Raw genomic sequence first — 16,633 nt, forward strand, 5'->3', positions numbered from 1 at the left:
TAAAATTTCAGGTGTTTGAGTTTGGTGAGTTTTTACACCAAAACTCAATATATGAGTATTAATGGAACATGCAAGCAGAACACTCTTGATGGTAGCTTCATTGGAAGAAATATAAAAGATAAAAGGTATAATGTCTGTCTTTGCAGAATTTAATATATACTTGGAAAGAGAAAATGCTCTCCCTGAGGTGAGAAAACCATGGAAAGACAGCTCATATAAATCAAATACTTCATGGTATGGTATTGGCTTGCAACCACAATGAGAAATGGACTATACAACATGACTCTGTATGTACATACATATTTGTGGGTGTGCATGTAAGCTAAATTTTACAAAAATAATATGTTTTACAAAACAATACTTAATTTCTATACAGAATACATTCTGATATTTTCTTTTCTGTTCCAGTTTTCAAAAAATGCTGGTGGAAACCCTCTGAACTGATCTCACAATCTGCTAAGAGAATATGACCCCCATTTTGGAAAACATTGGTATAGCCAGGTGGTGAGCACACAGAGGTGTAAAGTAAAAGAGTATTGAATTGTATGAGTCCAGAGATGTCTGTCCTAGAAAAGATAATTGATATATCTCTTGAAAGAAGTGTCCTATTTAGATTATTGGGGTCCACGACAGTGTTGGTGCTGAGTTGGGACAATTGTATGAGCAAAGAAGGCACAGAAGTTAGAGTAAGCAGCAAGTTCAGGGATCATTGAAGAACAGAATTCTGTTATATGACTGCTTTTGTAGATTACGGAAATAATATAAAAGTCAAACTGAAGGCCTGAAAACAGGTTATGAGGATACATATTTGAGAAAAATATTAATATTGATAATTGGGAATAGTTTAATAGGAGAGCAGATCTATGGCATTTAATAATTCATACAATTTTTTGCATTAGTATTCCCTTTTGTCAAAATTCTTTGTAATCAGAATTATAACCATTCCTCAAAGTAAACCTCTGGGCATAGGCTATTTCTAGAAGAAGAAACTGGTACATAGAGATAATAGGCATTGTTCAAGGTATATTTACTTGAAGTGACTTTAGCAGATCAGGCTAATTCTAGCCCAAAGGACTTAGCTGACCCCAAGAGTTTAGAAGACAGGTACCCATGTCAAGCAAAAATGCAAACAGAAAAAGAACACTGAAACAATGACCACTTATTCTGATCCAGCCCTGAAGATTGGCTTGTCCCTTTTCTCAAGGGTATAAATTGTTTACCTTTGATGACCTGGATTGTTGCTGTGTTTTACTCAGTTTTGTGAAGACCTGGGTATGGAGTGGGTGATGAACTTTGGGGGAAGGAAACCCTGGGTGTAGGCATACTTTTTTTGAAATTTATTTTAATGTGCATGGGTTGATCAGAGAAATTAAAGAAAGGGAAGTCAAGTGTGGATGTATAGAGCATAGGGGCTCCCATGGTTTCCTAGAGCTCTTCATATCTCCTTCTGGAAGCATCTGAGGGGATGGCTTTGTGTCACCATCCATCTTTTGCTCTTTGGACAGGCTTTCTCCCTTTCTCTCTCCTTCAGAAATGGTGTGAAAAGGGAAAGATAAAAGGGCTAGGATTCCAAGGAAATTCCACATGTTGTATGGAAGTAGGAAATGGAGTCCTTTACCTTATCTAAAAATTTTGTTTTTAATATCTTCATTTTAGTACTTTTTTTTAGCAACAAAATTGGAACCATTGCCTCTGCATCAAATTTGACTAAGGCTAAAAATAGATGAGCAAGGTTAAGCATGGAAGAAGTGGCCCAGCTTCTCCTTCCTCTTGATTTTGTTTTAGTTTGAGTGAGAAGGAGGTGGCTTACACAATGAACAAGAACAACAACTGGCTGGATGACTGTGTGCTTTGAGCCAATTATGATATTTTTGTGGGAAAGCTTCCAATTCTGAAGTCTCAGTTATGTAGAGGTAGGAGGCAGCTGGTGTGAATATCTGTCTGCAGGGTACATGCACACTTACTCTGATCCAATATGACATGACAGCAATGTGCTTATTCAAGAAAATAATTATCTCAATTTTCTTGTATTCTAACATAAAACTTCTTCATTCTCACCACTCAAAAAAAAAAAAAAAAAAAAAAAAAAGGCCAAAGCCAAGGTCACCAAAATACTGTGAGATCTCTCAGCCACCTCCAGTGAAGGATCCCAGTAATGAAATTAAGCTAAGTCTGAACTGGCCACATTAACTAATTATCTTTGTCCCCAGCTCCTCCATCCTCTCCCTGAAGTCTCCATTTAATTAACCACCAGCAGCATTTCCTCCAGTTTTTAGAATTTTTTGACTTCACAGGTCCAGGTGGTGACCAAATCCTGCTGCATATACCTTCAAAGCATTTGTCCATTCATTTATTCATGTACTTGTCATGCATTAATAAATACCTACTGAGTACCATGCACTGTGCTAGGCACCAAGGATACAGTGATGACTAAGAAAGACACAGTTTCTGTTACAGGTTTGCTAGTCCAGTGGGGGCCCAGAAAGACTAGTAAACAGGCATTTGCATACCTTTGTGTGCAAGCTGTTTTGTTGGCGAAGGTACAGGGAGCCCCGGTGGCAAATCTAGCCTTGGGCTATCAGAGGAGGCTTCCTAGAGAATTGATGATTTAGTTGAGACTTCAAGATTCAGAAAGATGTAGCCAGAAGAAGAGTGCATTTGACATTCCCCATTCAACAGATTTTTACTGACTGCTTTCTGTGGGTCAGGCTCTCTGCTAGACTCTGCAGAGTTAGGTAGAAAGATAGACTCAAACCCTGCTCTTCTAGTGCTCAGAGGAAGTCAGGGTGGGGTAGAAATCGATATGAAAATATAGGCACAAAGTATGTGTCTATCTAATGTAACCATCAATATATACTTGGGAAATTAAACGGTTCATCATTTTCCTGCTGAAAAGTCCAACCAGCAGTTGCTCCTGAGTATCCAGGCTCCTCCCAGTAGCTCCAAGCTCTACTATGGACTCTGCTCCCAGTCAGAATCCCTCCATTAGGTGAGGAGCACGGGGAGGGTTCTCCCCCCTATGCTTCCTTGCCTGTCTCTTTAAGCTTTACATCACAGCCACGGAGCCTTTACTGAAGAGCTGGGTTAATTAAAGAAGATTACACTATAGGAGAGGAAACTGTTAATTGTCAGCTAAAATAGTTTTCCTCCATAGTTCATGGGAAAAAGAACCTAATTTATACACTCAACAAATACAAGCTAGCTGTTGTTCCCTGAGGTGCCCAACACTGATAGAATCTACTACCTATGGAGCTTTCATGTGAGCGAGGAGATAGATAGGAAATAAGTAAACATGTACATTGACAAACTTAATGAGAGATACTTCTGATAGCTCCTCCGGGAAGGTGTTTCTGTTACATCCTGTAGGAAGTGTGTTTGATCTGGGACCTGAGGTTGGGAAGGAGCTGGTCTGTGAAAAGACAGAATAAAGTTGCAGAAATGGGAGCCCATGTAAAACTCTCCCCAGGGGTCTGTCTCCTGCCCTCATGTCATTGCTTCTCTTCACAGGTGTCACATTCTAATCCGACTCTGCTCACGACGCAGCCATCGCTCTTTCAAGGCAGCTCAGCCCTGTCCATGGGGGTTGCATTTTCCCCCCACTTGCTTCGGGATCACAGGCAACATTGAGTTTTATCCCCGGATGGTGGGTCCTGTTTGTACGAACTACTTTCACCACCACACCGTGCAGGCTTCTCATTCATTTCCATTGTCTGGGAACTCAATCTTATTTCTGTAATTACTGAACCTAAAACTGATCTTGAAGGGTGAGGTGTTTTGGTGGATTATTAATCCGAAATCCTTTGTTTTAACTTCTTGTTCTAGTCACCCGCCTATTTTTCCGGACCATATTGTTCTAAGCCTCAATCACATGAAGGTCAGGAGGCCACCGAATAACTACTTGAGATGCCACCGTATTGGCTTAGGGGGCCACTTCACGAAGCTCGCTTCGCAGATGCCCAGTAGCTCCGCGGTGAGGGCGCCAGGATGACGTCACTCGAAAGTGGCCGGCTCAGCGGGGGCGTGACGTCACGCGGGCGGGCCAGTCCGCCGTGAGGTCACTTGGTGGGCGTGGCCAGGCCGAATCCCCAGTGTCGTCACGGGCGGGGGCGGGGCCAGAGCGTGTCAGCGAAGCCGAATCAAAACAAGCCGGAGACCCGCCTTTTCCCTCCGGCTCGGGAGCGTCTCGCTCGCGTCCCGAGCCCGCGGCGCTCGCGCGGCTGCGAGCCTCGGGTGGCTGCGCGCCGGCTCCAGGAAGCCGGAGAGGGCGCGGCGGCCGGGATGGCGCGGCGGGGGCCGCGCGGTTAGACGGGCGCCGGAGGAGCCGCCGGCCCGCGCCCTCCATTCTCTCCCTCCCAGAGCCGGCTCCGCGCGGGCCGGGAGCGGCCGTGCGGCGGGGAGCCGCCTTCGCTGACGCCAGGCACCTGGACGCTCGCGAGATGCCCAACCCCAAAAACAGCAAAGGCGGTCGCAAAAACAAGCGCGCCAACAGCAGCGGGGACGAGCAGGAAAATGGAGCCGGGGCCCTGGCAGCGGCGGGCGCGGCGGGCGCGGCGGCCGGGGGGGGGCTGGCGGCGGCGGCCGGCTGCGGAGCGCCGGCGGCGGGAGCTCCGGGCACTGGGGGTGCGGCGGGCACCGGAGGCGCGGGGACTGGCGCCGCCAACGCCGCGGCCGCCGCGGGGGCTGCAGCCGCAGGCGACGCCAAGAACGGTAAGACGGGGCTGGCGGGGCGAGCGCCAACTTCCTCCCCGACGGGGACGGCGCGGTGGCGGGGCCCGGGGCGGCGCGGGCGGTGCGTGGACAATGCGAGAGTCAGGAAGTGCTCACCCCGCCTCTCCGCCCCGCGGAGGCTGCCCCTTCCAGGTCCCCACGCCTAGCGGCGACGACGAATCCTCGACCCGTTCCCGGGGTCTGCTCCGCTCCGCGGCCGCGCGCCCGGGGTCGGCTGCGCCTCAGACCCCGAGGGGCGCCGGGGTGCTCGGCGGCGGCCGTGCTCCCCTCGGGCCCTGCCCGTGCTGGCGGGGCCGAGTGTGTGCTCCGGGCCGTGGGGGAAGGGGGGAAGGGGGGAAGGGGAGGTTGGAAAGAGCTGCCCAAGTTGAAAAGAATGATCCGATTGGAAACTTAGACACCAGTTCATTCTTCCCTGTGTCCCCCTCACCCCCTCGTCTTTCCTCCCGAGTGAGGAAGAGCCTTAAATCCCAGCAAATCCAGGCTTGCCGCAGCAATTGCCACAGGTGAAGAGGCCCCGAGACATTTTTACTATAGGGCGTGTGTGTGCGTGCTTGTGCGCGCGCGCGCTCTTTAATTCTCCTGCTCGCTTGAGGAAGGAAGAGAATCTGAACTTGACTTCCGTTCTCAGACCGGAGTTAAAAAAAAAAAAATCATGCTCTATACGATTCTGTTTCACAGTTTTAAAAGGAAGCCTACTAATCTTAGGTAGTGCCTGAATGCACCTTTGTCGGGGTACTTAGGGAATAGCGAAGATGTGACAGGATTGCCGTTGTCACTACAGAGACATGGTTTTCGTTACAGAGTGCTAGGCAAACACTTTTTTCTTACTTGGACAGTTCTTTGAATTCCTCTGGTCAGGCAGTTTTTCAGGGAAGGGAATAGAGGCATAATTTAATGAAGGGAGATTAGGATCTTTATATCTGGCTTTTAACTTGTAGCTTTTCAGCTTTTGAAGCCATTCTTTATGCAGATCACTTTTTAAACGGGCACCTGCACTTAAAGAACCCCACAGTGCTCTGAACATAGAAGATTGAAGTGTGCCTGTTAAGAACAGAACCATAGGCCCCGTTGGCTGTGTCTCTGCAATATTGAAATAGGAAGGTTTTTCTTTTTTCCAGGAACAGACATCCTGGTTTTGAATGTGTGATAATACAGTTTTTGGCCAGGCTATCTTCTCCATGTTCTTTTGTTTTCCAAGCGCTAAACTTCATTTTGGTATTGATGTGGCAGAGGGGAAGGAAGACAGACTTGGTGGCTCAGCCCTTTAGAGCTCTGCCTTCTTAGGAAGGTTGGTCTTTCTCAGATCTGATTTCCTTGCCTTTAAAATTGGGGGGAAAAATACATATATGTATTACATTGGCTCACTCATAAGGTTATTGTGAGGCTTGGAGTGTCACTTTCTTGCCCAGTTCCCAGTTCTTGTTTTAAAGTCTTGTTAGATTTCTAACATGCTTAGTAAAGTTCCTCAAGAAAAGTGATCAATGAATGATAGCTGTCATTTGCTCCTTCATAAAATATTAAGCACTTACAGTGTTACTACTACTGTGCTAAGTATTAAAGGGTACAGTGGTAATCAAGAGAGGACATCCTGGTCCTCATGGAGCTTGCATTCCAGTTCTGGTGGTGGTCTGGCTTACCCTTTTTATGTGTGTGTGTGTGTGTGTGTCTGTTTGGAAGCTTCAAGTTGTCTGTTTCCTTTTTCTCCAGAAGATTAGACTACTTTCACTGATCTCTGAAACTAATAATGCACTCTCTGCTAATTAATTGAATATAAATAAAAAAATGTTTTAAAGATTAGACCACTTTAAGGTGGCATGAAGAAATTTTTTTTCTTAGGCTGGTGATACCTCCTCCTTTGTAAACTTCAAGCTGGTTATGGTGTCCCTGTTACTACTTTCCTCTGAAATGGCAAGCTCAGGTATATTTAACAGTTCTGTATATGTCTGTGTGAAGCTGTGTATTTCTGATTTGGAGCTTGTTTTATGAAATGAATGGGGAAAAGGGTGAAGAAATGGGCCAAACATTGCCATAGTCAGGGTTAGAGAAGGTACAAACTTTGATCAGTGAGCTGTATTTTATGATGCTGCATTTGGTTCTGACATGGTATGAAGTCTCAGTGAATGATCCACCTTAATTTGAAGAACTTCTCACTGCAATTGATAACCGAACATGGATGCTAAGGCCTACAGTGTGCAAAATTGATAAGTAAGGAAATTACAAATGCCTTTTTTTTTTTTTTTTTTTGCCATTTAAAGCTGTGCTTTATAATGTTGGGGTGGGAGAGGTGACATGGGTGAATTTTAAAGGAAAGGGCAACAGATATGCAAACTCTCAAGAATCAACTGATAAGGCCCAATTATTGTTGAATTTTAGAATGACATCAGTTGGACTAGTATAGTATTTCTTTCTTTTTTTTTAAAGGTTTACTTATGTATTAGAGAGTAAGAGAGAATGAGCAGGGAGAACAGCAGAGGGAGAGGGAGAAGCATCAAAGGCATCAAAAGTCCTATCTTTTTTTTTTTAAATATTTTATTTATTTATTTGACAGAGCACAAGCAAGGAGAGCAGCAGGCAGAGGGAGAAGCAGGTTCCCCACAGAGCAGGGAGCCCGATGCGGGGCTTGATCCCAGGACTCTGGGATCATGACCTGAGCCAAAGGCAGACGCTTAACCAACTGGGTCACCCAGGCACCCCAGTTTTTTAAAAGATTATTTACTTGAGAGAGAGCATGAGCAGGGTGGGGAGGGTCAGAGGGAGAGGGAGAAGCAGACTCCCCACTGAGCAGGGAGCCTGACAACATGGGATTTGATCCCAGGACCCCAAGATCATGACCTGGGCAGATGCTTAACTGCCTAACTGACTGAGCCACCCCTAGTATAGTATTTCTAAGTATATTTCAATTTTTTTTATTTAACTGTGACATTAGATTTTGCAGTTACGAATATTACAAATAAAATAATTCTAAGGATGTAATAAATCTGAATTCTCTTAAAATTTTAAAGGATTTGTTCTCACTGCGCAACTCAGTTGTGATCTATATCTGCAAGCATGCCAATTATATGAAGTTAATAGTAGTTGTAGTTTGTGCTTGTTTGGAGTTTATAGAATTGTTTTATGTCTTGTAGTTCTTGGGCATTATGGCCATCAGGGAAGGGTAATACGAGTTCTTAGTTGTTCACTGTTTGTCAGTAGGTATAAATAGCTGCTTATTCTATAAAAGAAGACTGCTAGTTAGGGAAAGCTGGGGAAGCTATGGTATGATTGTAGGTGAAGAAATTGAACTGGTTGCAGTTGAGTAAGATGAATATTAATTGTAAGGACTTTGTACTCCTGATAAGTTTATTAGTGCATTTTTAGATACTGGTTTATGAAGCTTTTTGTAGGAAGTGGAGTAAAAGATTGTAAAAGTGCCATCCTATTCCTACATAGTAAACATCTGTGTACGTATTGTAGCATTTTGATTGTAGGTGGACAAGATTTGCCAATCATTATTTTTAGGATCTAGTAATCATGCAGTAGATTATAACTATGCAGTTTCATTCTGGAATTCTGTTTCCATTAGGCCACTGCTTTTTCGCCAAAGGCCTAAAAATATATGAACCCTTGATCATAGTATCTAGTTTTCAGCGGGCCTGGATCCCAAGTCCTTTTATTAATTCCTGTTTTATGAATGACCGTGGTTCACCACTCCACTCATTCCTGACTGCCACCAGAACCCCTGGGTAGCTGAATCTGCCTTTTAATCCATTCAGCGACACTTTATAGTAAATGGAGCTAGTTTACATAGTGATTGGTTGTGCATTTGGTAGGCGTAGATTCCCATCCTGGCTCCTCAAATTACTTGCCATATGATCTTGGGCAAGTCATTTGACTTCTCTGAGACTCCGTTTCTGCATATTTAAAATGGGATTATAGCACCTACCCGTACATATACAGTAAGATCTATCATATATTACAGATATACTACTTATGTATTATATATACATATACAGTGTTTGACTTATAATATGAGCTTACTAAGTGTTATTTGGCAGATTCTGGAAATAGTCTTTGAAACAGAGATTTTACATGTGGGAATTCTACTGGAAATGCCCTAGCTGGGCAGTGAGGGAAGCAGGATTGAACAGAGGGGGGAGGAGTTGAACTGCTGTGCAGTTAACAGCTGGGCCCTCTGGAGCTGGGATGGTCCTGCAGAGTTATCTCACCTTGAGGCATGGAAGCAGGACCTTTAAACTCGTTGTCCCCTGTTGACTAGTCATTTGGACATGGGCTGCCCCCAGAAAGAGGGTATGACCTGGGGAGTTGTGGCATCTCTTAGCTGGTGGGCCTCTGGAGAGGGACTCAGCTGAGAGCTCTCTGCTCTGAGGGAAGGAGAGCCCTTTTAATTCCCTAGCATTACCTGTTTCTTCACTTAGACCACTAGTGCCATTCACCTAAGACACAGCTGTGGGATAAATAGTTCTCACTACCCTTTATGGATCAGGCTGGGAGTTCACAACCAGTGTGACATTGTTTTGATAGGAAATGTGTTCCGAATTCCATACATCTTTACAGGTAGGTTTTTGGAACTCCACCTGTTCCTTATAAACAAGATTTGTGCTTTTCTGCATACTTAGGCCAGTGAACACATTCTGTATAATCCCAGGTTTGTAGTATATTTTAAATTTTCTCTTTTTAGGTGTTTACTTGAGTTCTTACTACATTTAAGTTATCTATATTCATCAGAAGAAAAATGAAGAGTGTTTGCTGTTTATTTTCAAATCAAGGAATATTTATTGCAGGTCTGAGGTATGTTGAGTGTGATTGTCATCTTGGAAGACATTTTCTTGCCTTATTTAGAAGTTAATTTTGTCAGGTCTTTAAAAATATCTGCTACTTTTGGACCTTGTCTTTTAAAATCTGCTTTTGTAATGGGGATTGGTAGAAAATATTGCCTCATCCATCAAAGTTTCATCTTGTGCACTTTTAAGAACTATTCTGTGTTCTGTTGATGGAGTTTTGTGCACAGTCCTTACTCTCTTTCTTTCTTGTTAGAGGACCTGAGTTTAAATTCTAGAAACTAAACCTTCAATGTCAGCTTTCCTGTAAGTCCAAGAATATATATCATTCTGTAGAGAATTGAAAACAGGAGATAAAACTGGGAAGTCTCTTCCAGCTTAATCCTCCTACGAATTTACTCCAGGCTTAGCTATGAACAATTTAAAAAACTTGAAGGCATCAAAAGGAAAACTTCAGGGAAAAAAAAATCTGATTGTTGCTCACGATGTCTTTGGCATTTTTAAGGGGTTGATTTAATTACAAATGTTTTGTTATTTCATTATTTTAGCAGTAATAAAATGGCCATTGTGGATTTAAAAAAATAAAGAAGATAGGTGAAGTTCTCTTTGACTTTCTAGTCAAACCCATAATCCTACCACTTAGATCACCATTGTTAACATTTTGATGCATATTCTTGTACACTTTTAATTTTTTCTCTTACAGATTTTCAAAAGTATACAGTTTTCAAAAAGGATAATATATTTTATAATCTGTGTTGTACATATGCAGTATTTTGTAGACGTTTTAGCAGAGTGTTAAATACACAGGTGCATCACCATTTCAATGACTGCATAACATGCCATCATACGTTTGCATCTTGGATAATTTGATCATTCTACTATTGTCTGACCTTTAGGTTCTTATTTATACATCCGTAGGCATTACCCAATTACTTGCTTAGGGTAAATTCTTTTTTTTTTTTTTTTTTTCTTTTTTTACCTGTGGACTTGCTGTTTCAAAGGATAGGCATTTTTTTTTTTTTTAATAATTAATACATGCTGACAGATTGTCTCATAGAAAAATTGTAGCAGTTTGACCCTGCTGTGGTCAGAGTGTCCTTTCCCCATAGCCTCACTAGTCTCTAGTTCTTGTTGTTTTTAGGCAGCTGGAGAATTGCTGGTATCCCCGACTGTCTCAGCAGTAAGAGGGCCCCAGTAGGATCAAGAGCCCGGAGCGGATGCTACCGCACTTAAGGGGACTTTCCAAAGCTGCATTTATTTCTTTTGGGGACTTCTGTGCTCTTTAGTGATTTGGTGGCTAACAAGGATTCAACAAGATATCTAATAATGGTGAGTGGTATTTTAGCAGTTGGTAATAGTGAAGATGAAAACACAGGCTTTTGAAATTCTGGCTGCAACATTATTCTAATCTTAAGAAATAAGGCCTAAAAATTTTAAAGTTTTAGTCAATAAGCATGCGGTCTGAATAGATGTGGGTACAAACCTAGGTGCCCCAGTTTACTAGCAAAGTGACTTTGGGGCAAGTTATGTAACCTTTCTCAGACTCCATTTTCTCTAAACAACCCTTTAGAGTGTTTTTGAAGATGAAGAAGAACTGTATTAAAGATCTTGGCTCAGGGCCTGGCAGATATGGGCACTGTCAGTAATAGGTTTATAAGTTTTGTGATTTGTTCAACTTTATTCAGTTACAAGACTTTTAAACTATTCTGCATTGAGAACAGACACCAAGAGACAGTAAGATGGTGGTGAAGGGTCTGTGAATATTAATATAAGAAAAGACTGATTTCATACAGGTTATTATTCAAGCACTGATTTGATTACAGGTGATCTGTTCTTCCCTCATCATCTCTCTTTGATTATAGTTTACCTGGAAAAATCAGATGATTTATCAGAAAAGAAAAAAAAAAAAGTAAAAAGCAAAATGTGAAAATTGTTATATCCTCCTTCCTTCATTTATTTATTCATCTCAGGTATTGAGTGCCTGCTATTTGTCAGGCACTGTGTTAGGCTCTGGGATTACAAGGACAAAAGAATTGGGCCCAAGGGGCTTATGGTCTACAGGGAGCCTTTATAGAAACCAGTACAAGTAGGTTATTACATGTACACTACACAAGGGTAGCTTAGAAATAAAGAGCTGGAGCTTCTGAGGTGATAAAAATTTAGATTAAAGGTGGGGATTGTGGGGCCCCTGGGTGGCTCAGCCAGTTAAGTCTCCCGACTGTTGGTTTTGGCTCAGGTCATGATCTTAAGGGTCGTGAGATTGAGCCCCGTGTCGGACTCTGTACTCGGCAAGGAGTCTGCTGGAGATTCTCTCTCCCTCTCTCTCTGCCTCCCCCCTCCCCACCAAATAAATAAATCTTAAAAAAACCAAAAAGATGGGATTGTATTATGATATGGAGAAGTGAAATAAACATGTGGAGTTGAAGAGTAGCTGACAGGAGGTGGGGAGCTCAGGGTATTCTTTGGGGATCAGCCAGGGCTTAATATTACTGACATATTAATATTAATATCCCCTCTCTCCAGGCCACAACTAGAAAGTTCATTAGTTCAAGTGTTTTGTTTGTTTGCTTATTCATTGTTTTGTTCATCTGTGTACACATCCATTTACTAAACATTTATTATGTGCCTATGCTATGGTCTATTCTATAATTGGAAGTTTAACGTTGAATTGTACTTGAATGCATCAGAATCTACATTCCTACAGGCTCATGGTGAAGTTGGGACAGAGACATGTGAACACCAGGAGCCATGATAATGTGCTATGGATGCCCAGTGGAGGAAATGATTTGTTTCCTGGAGGAGGGGATATTTGAGCTGAGTCTTGCAGGAAGCAGTTAGCTCTGAAAGCAAAGGGAAGATGTTTCAAACAGAGGGAGGTGAGAATGAGCCTTAAGTTCTGGTTGCTGCCAGGAGTTTCTGACTGGTCTCAGGTGCAGCGGTAGGACAGGAGGCAGGAAAGGGGGTGGGGCCAGATGGTCAAATCTGGATGTTTTGTAGCCAGTAGAGGACTGTCCTTGAGGTTTGTAAGCAGGCACATACATGGTCAGCTGCACCTGCAAAAGGGTGTAGGTTCGTTTAGTTGGTTTGTCATTATATGTTGCTGACAAGCTGATAGAGTTGTAATTTCAATAGACTGGTATTTTAGCAATTTTTCTTTGGATACAACTAGTCAAGGATTATTGGCCCAACCTGCCATGGACCCTTGATTCTGGTTTTTCAGTAAAGCAGTGGGCACAGTACCCACGGCTGTTAGGGGAGAGTCTGTCTTCATTGTGGGCACCAGCATCCCTGTGCTTTCTGAGCCATGGAAGGTTAGCTAATTGAGGTTAACTTAAGAGAACCAACTGCCAAGGAGTGGTTGGGGCCATCTGAGCAGAAGGGGTTTTCTCTGGAGGGAGAGCTGTTCCTATGGTTTATTTTTCATATCTCCGTAGAAAGTATATATATCTCTGTGCCAGGTTGGATTAATTTTCTTGGTTTGTCATTCTATTTTTATCATTGGATCAGTTTTAAAACAAACTGTGGTTGTGGTTGGCTCTCATTGTTTTGTACAAAGTAACTGTGTGTGTGTGTGTGTGTGTGTGTGTGTGTGTGTTTCATTCTGTATATTTTAGAAAGCTTCCAGTTCTCAGTGGTTGGTGAAATAGCAACTTGCTTTATTTAATCAACAGGATGTTTCAGTTCGATTGTACTAGAGTGTTTTTTTTTTTTTTTAAAGATTTTATTTATTTATTTGACAGAGAGCACAAGCAGGCAGAGCGTTGGGCAGAGGGAGAGGGAGAAGCAGGCTCCCCGCTGAGCAGGGAGCCTGATGTGGGGCTCAATCCCAGGACCCTGGGATCATGACCTGAGCCAAAGGCAGATGCTTAACCGAGCCACCCAGGCGCCCTGTACTAGAGTATTTTTATAAAACGGCGGAGAGTAGTGTTTCTAATGCTTACTTATTTATGTCCTGATTTATTAGAAGTAGAAAAGGGAAACAGATTCTTTCTGCTAAATTATACTTATGAGGATAATACTTGAAAACAATTAAGAGTTAGAAACAAAGATTCAGAGGAAGTTTAAAGAAAAGAGGAAGACTTAAAGAGGAAGTGTTAAATGTTAATCATATAATTGCTTTGACTGCAATTAATAAAGTTAGCATGATTTTCATATACACTCATATATATTATCTGTAGATTTAAGTTGTCAGGAGGAAAAGATTTTCCTCCATCCTCTTAGGTGTAATAATTGGGGTCTGCAAATTAAGCCAACAAAAGATAAATTAATAAGGGAAAAGACATTTAATCACAGGAAAAGAATTTGACTCAAAGTGGGGGGTTAGAATTTATGGCTTATATACCACCTTAATAGGAGAAAGGGAGGGGAGAAAGGCACGGGGAAACAGATGACTTCTTATAAGAGAAGGGGAGAGGAAAATGGGCACCTATAGGAAAAGAAATAACTTTCTGGAAAGATAAATGGGCCCTTAGAGAATAGATGAGAGAGATGATAGTTTTGTGGCAATGTCTGCTTAGGTGTGGTATGGAGACTTCTCTCTGGTGATAAGAGTCAGTCTTCCGGAACCATGAGAGACGATGGACTCTAAAAAACAAACTGAGGGTTCTAGAGGGGAGGGGGGTGGGAGGATGGGTTAGCCTGGTGATGGGTATTGAGGAGGGCACATTCTGCGTGGAGCACTGGGTTTTATGCACAAACAATGAATCATGGAACACTACATCTAAAACTAATGATGTAATGTAGGGGGATTAACATAAGAATAAAAAAAATAAAAAAAAGTCTTCCCTGATTGCTCCTATGAGGAGACTTAAGTCAGTTCTTTTGAGAGGCTCTGCTTTTAGGCAGACAAGAGATTTCAAGAACTCAAATGCCTTCAGCTGAAAATAATTTTTAGGCTACAGTGGCACATTCTTGATCTCTTCAAAATATTTTGCAGTTCAGATCACATTACCCCCGTGATAGCAATTACAGGTAGTCAGATTGCAAAAGACAGTGTCATAATTCAGGATTTTTAATTTTGATTTTGTTGGAAATTTATTAGAAATAGATGGTCTTAAAGCATATGCCTTTAAAAAACTGAGAAAAAGGATAAGTTTAGGCAAAAGTTAACAGGGTATCAAATTGCTCATATAAGTAAGGAAGGTATTTGCCAGATTTAAAATGTAGCTTTTTCCCTAGGGATAAGCGTAAGTTTGATGATACTTCAGATCCATGTCCTTTCAAGTTATAAAAGCATCTCAGGAGAGTCTTTTGACACTGATGTTGAAACTGAATCACAAAGTCTTTAAGATTTCTAAATGAGCACTCCTGAATGTGGTTATTTCAGTATAATGTTTTAGTAGAACTCTATTATTATACAACTTATTAAAGTGACACATTACTTGTTATGTATCAGTGCCTGATGAAGCTCAGTGTCTGGGCAGAAGTGGAAACTGGGGAATGTACAGAATCGAGTTCTGGCTATTTTTGATTGGCAGCATGTGCAGTTTGTAATCTGAGAGGCTGAGCTGAGGATGGTTGGTGACGGTTGTTACTGAACACACACAGTGCTGCCAGAAGCCAGGAGAGAGCCTGGCATCGAGAAATGGGAAGTGTCCTTCTCTGGTAGAGGTGAAAATGTGTACATCTAACATAGGGGGCAGCTCCAAAAACGACTCCAAGTGGTTTCAAGCTCTTCAGATCTGTTCTCAGGGGGGCAGTGCTTACATGTTGCAGTGCTGTTAGCCCTGTAATGAATGATATGGTGCCGCAATATTAGGCATTTAGTTTTGGATGTGCAGATGATGTCTTGCTTCCAGAGCAAATTGGGTAAGATTCCCGGGTGCGAGGTGTGTTAGAGCTACAGAACCCATAGAATCCACAGAAAGGAGAAGCAGCTGCTTCCCGCAATTGGAACAATGATGATCCCACAACTGCCCATTATTGAGTGCTTTCTAGGAGCCAGATACGACACCCAGCAGTCGGCAGTCTGCACTTGAGGATGAGGACACTGAGCTCCAGATAAGGCCTCTTTCCCTTTTTGCAGAAAAGGCATATTTGGGTTACAGAGATGTGCCTGACCCTGATACCACAGTTTCATCCTGTGTCATATTGGGCCCATCTTGACACCGTGCATGTGTATAAATAAGGAACACGTTTTTAAGTAGAGGATTTAAATGCAGTATGAAAACCTCAAGGAAGCAATAGGGCTGTTTAAATTACTTTTTTTTTTTTTAAAGATTTTATTTATTTTTTAACAGAGAGAGAGACAGTGAGAGAGGGAACACAAGCAGGGACAGTGGGAGAGGGAGAAGCAGGCTTCCCGCCGAGCGGGGAGCCCGATGTGGGACTCGATCCCAGGACCCTGGGATCATGACCTGAGCCGAAGGCAGACGCTTAACGACTGAGCCACCCAGGCGCCCTTAAATTACTTTTAAAAGGCCTTATGCTTATCATTTGGGTACTTGAACTGAAATTAAATTTGTGAAACAAAACACTTGACCAAGGAAGCACTTCACTCATACGTTTTCCATTCATGTTGATTTGATTCCTTCTCATTATGATGGAAGGATTTCCTGGTGTTGGAATTGTGGAGGTTGTGAACATTTGGACTGACACTTCCTGTTTTTAATGGACTGTAGGCTAAAGCCCTAGATGTGGGATCACTGGTCACGAGGCATGTGTGTTTTTTTTTTTAAAGATTTTATTTATTTATTTGAGAGAGAGAGAGAGAGAGAGAGCACAAATAGGCAGAGCAGCAGGCAGAGGGAGAGGGAGAAGCAGACTCCCTGCTGAGCAGGGAGCCCGATGTGGGACTTGATCCTGGAACCCTAGGATCGTGACCTAAGCTGAGCCACTCAGGTGCCCAAGGCATGTGGTTTTTAAGGCTTCCAGACGAAGTGCCAAAGTGCCCTCTAGAAAGGGTTTACCTGTTTGCATGACCACTGGCTCTGCATGGGGTGCGCCTTTCTTCACAGTCCTCAGCCTGGGCTTTGATGATCATTTTCATCTCCACCCATCAGATAGATGAACAATTACATCTCATTGTTATTTTTATTTGCATTTGGTGGATTGTCAGTGAGCGAGTGCCTTTATATGTATACTGCTCATTCGTGGTGTTTTCCTCTTTGTGCTTTTTGTTCATTTCA

The 16,633-nt window shown here is 42.7% G+C and overlaps 1 protein-coding gene and 1 long non-coding RNA gene across 3 annotated transcripts in view; both read left to right on the forward strand.

Moving 5' to 3' along the window:
• The first annotated feature begins 242 nt into the window (after positions 1-242).
• Positions 243-3,760, forward strand: LOC145723120 (uncharacterized). Its single transcript, XR_014147974.1, has 3 exons — positions 243-287; positions 409-504; positions 3,508-3,760. It is a non-coding gene; the product is annotated as an uncharacterized LOC145723120 (long non-coding RNA).
• A 387-nt stretch (positions 3,761-4,147) lies between these two features.
• HECA (HECA ribonucleoprotein granule regulator) overlaps positions 4,148-16,633 on the forward strand; it is a 47,695-nt gene continuing 35,209 nt past the window's right edge. For both annotated transcript variants that reach the window (XM_081829089.1, XM_081829090.1), the window contains exon 1: positions 4,148-4,707. In XM_081829089.1, the coding sequence (XP_081685215.1) occupies positions 4,437-4,707 (271 nt within the window). In that variant the 5' untranslated portion in view covers positions 4,148-4,436. The remainder of the gene's footprint in view (positions 4,708-16,633) is intronic.

The sequence above is a fragment of the Leptonychotes weddellii genome, chromosome 8 (assembly GCF_054177405.1).
Source record: "Leptonychotes weddellii isolate Sample4059 chromosome 8, ASM5417740v2, whole genome shotgun sequence".
Taxonomy (NCBI): Eukaryota; Metazoa; Chordata; class Mammalia; order Carnivora; family Phocidae; genus Leptonychotes; species Leptonychotes weddellii.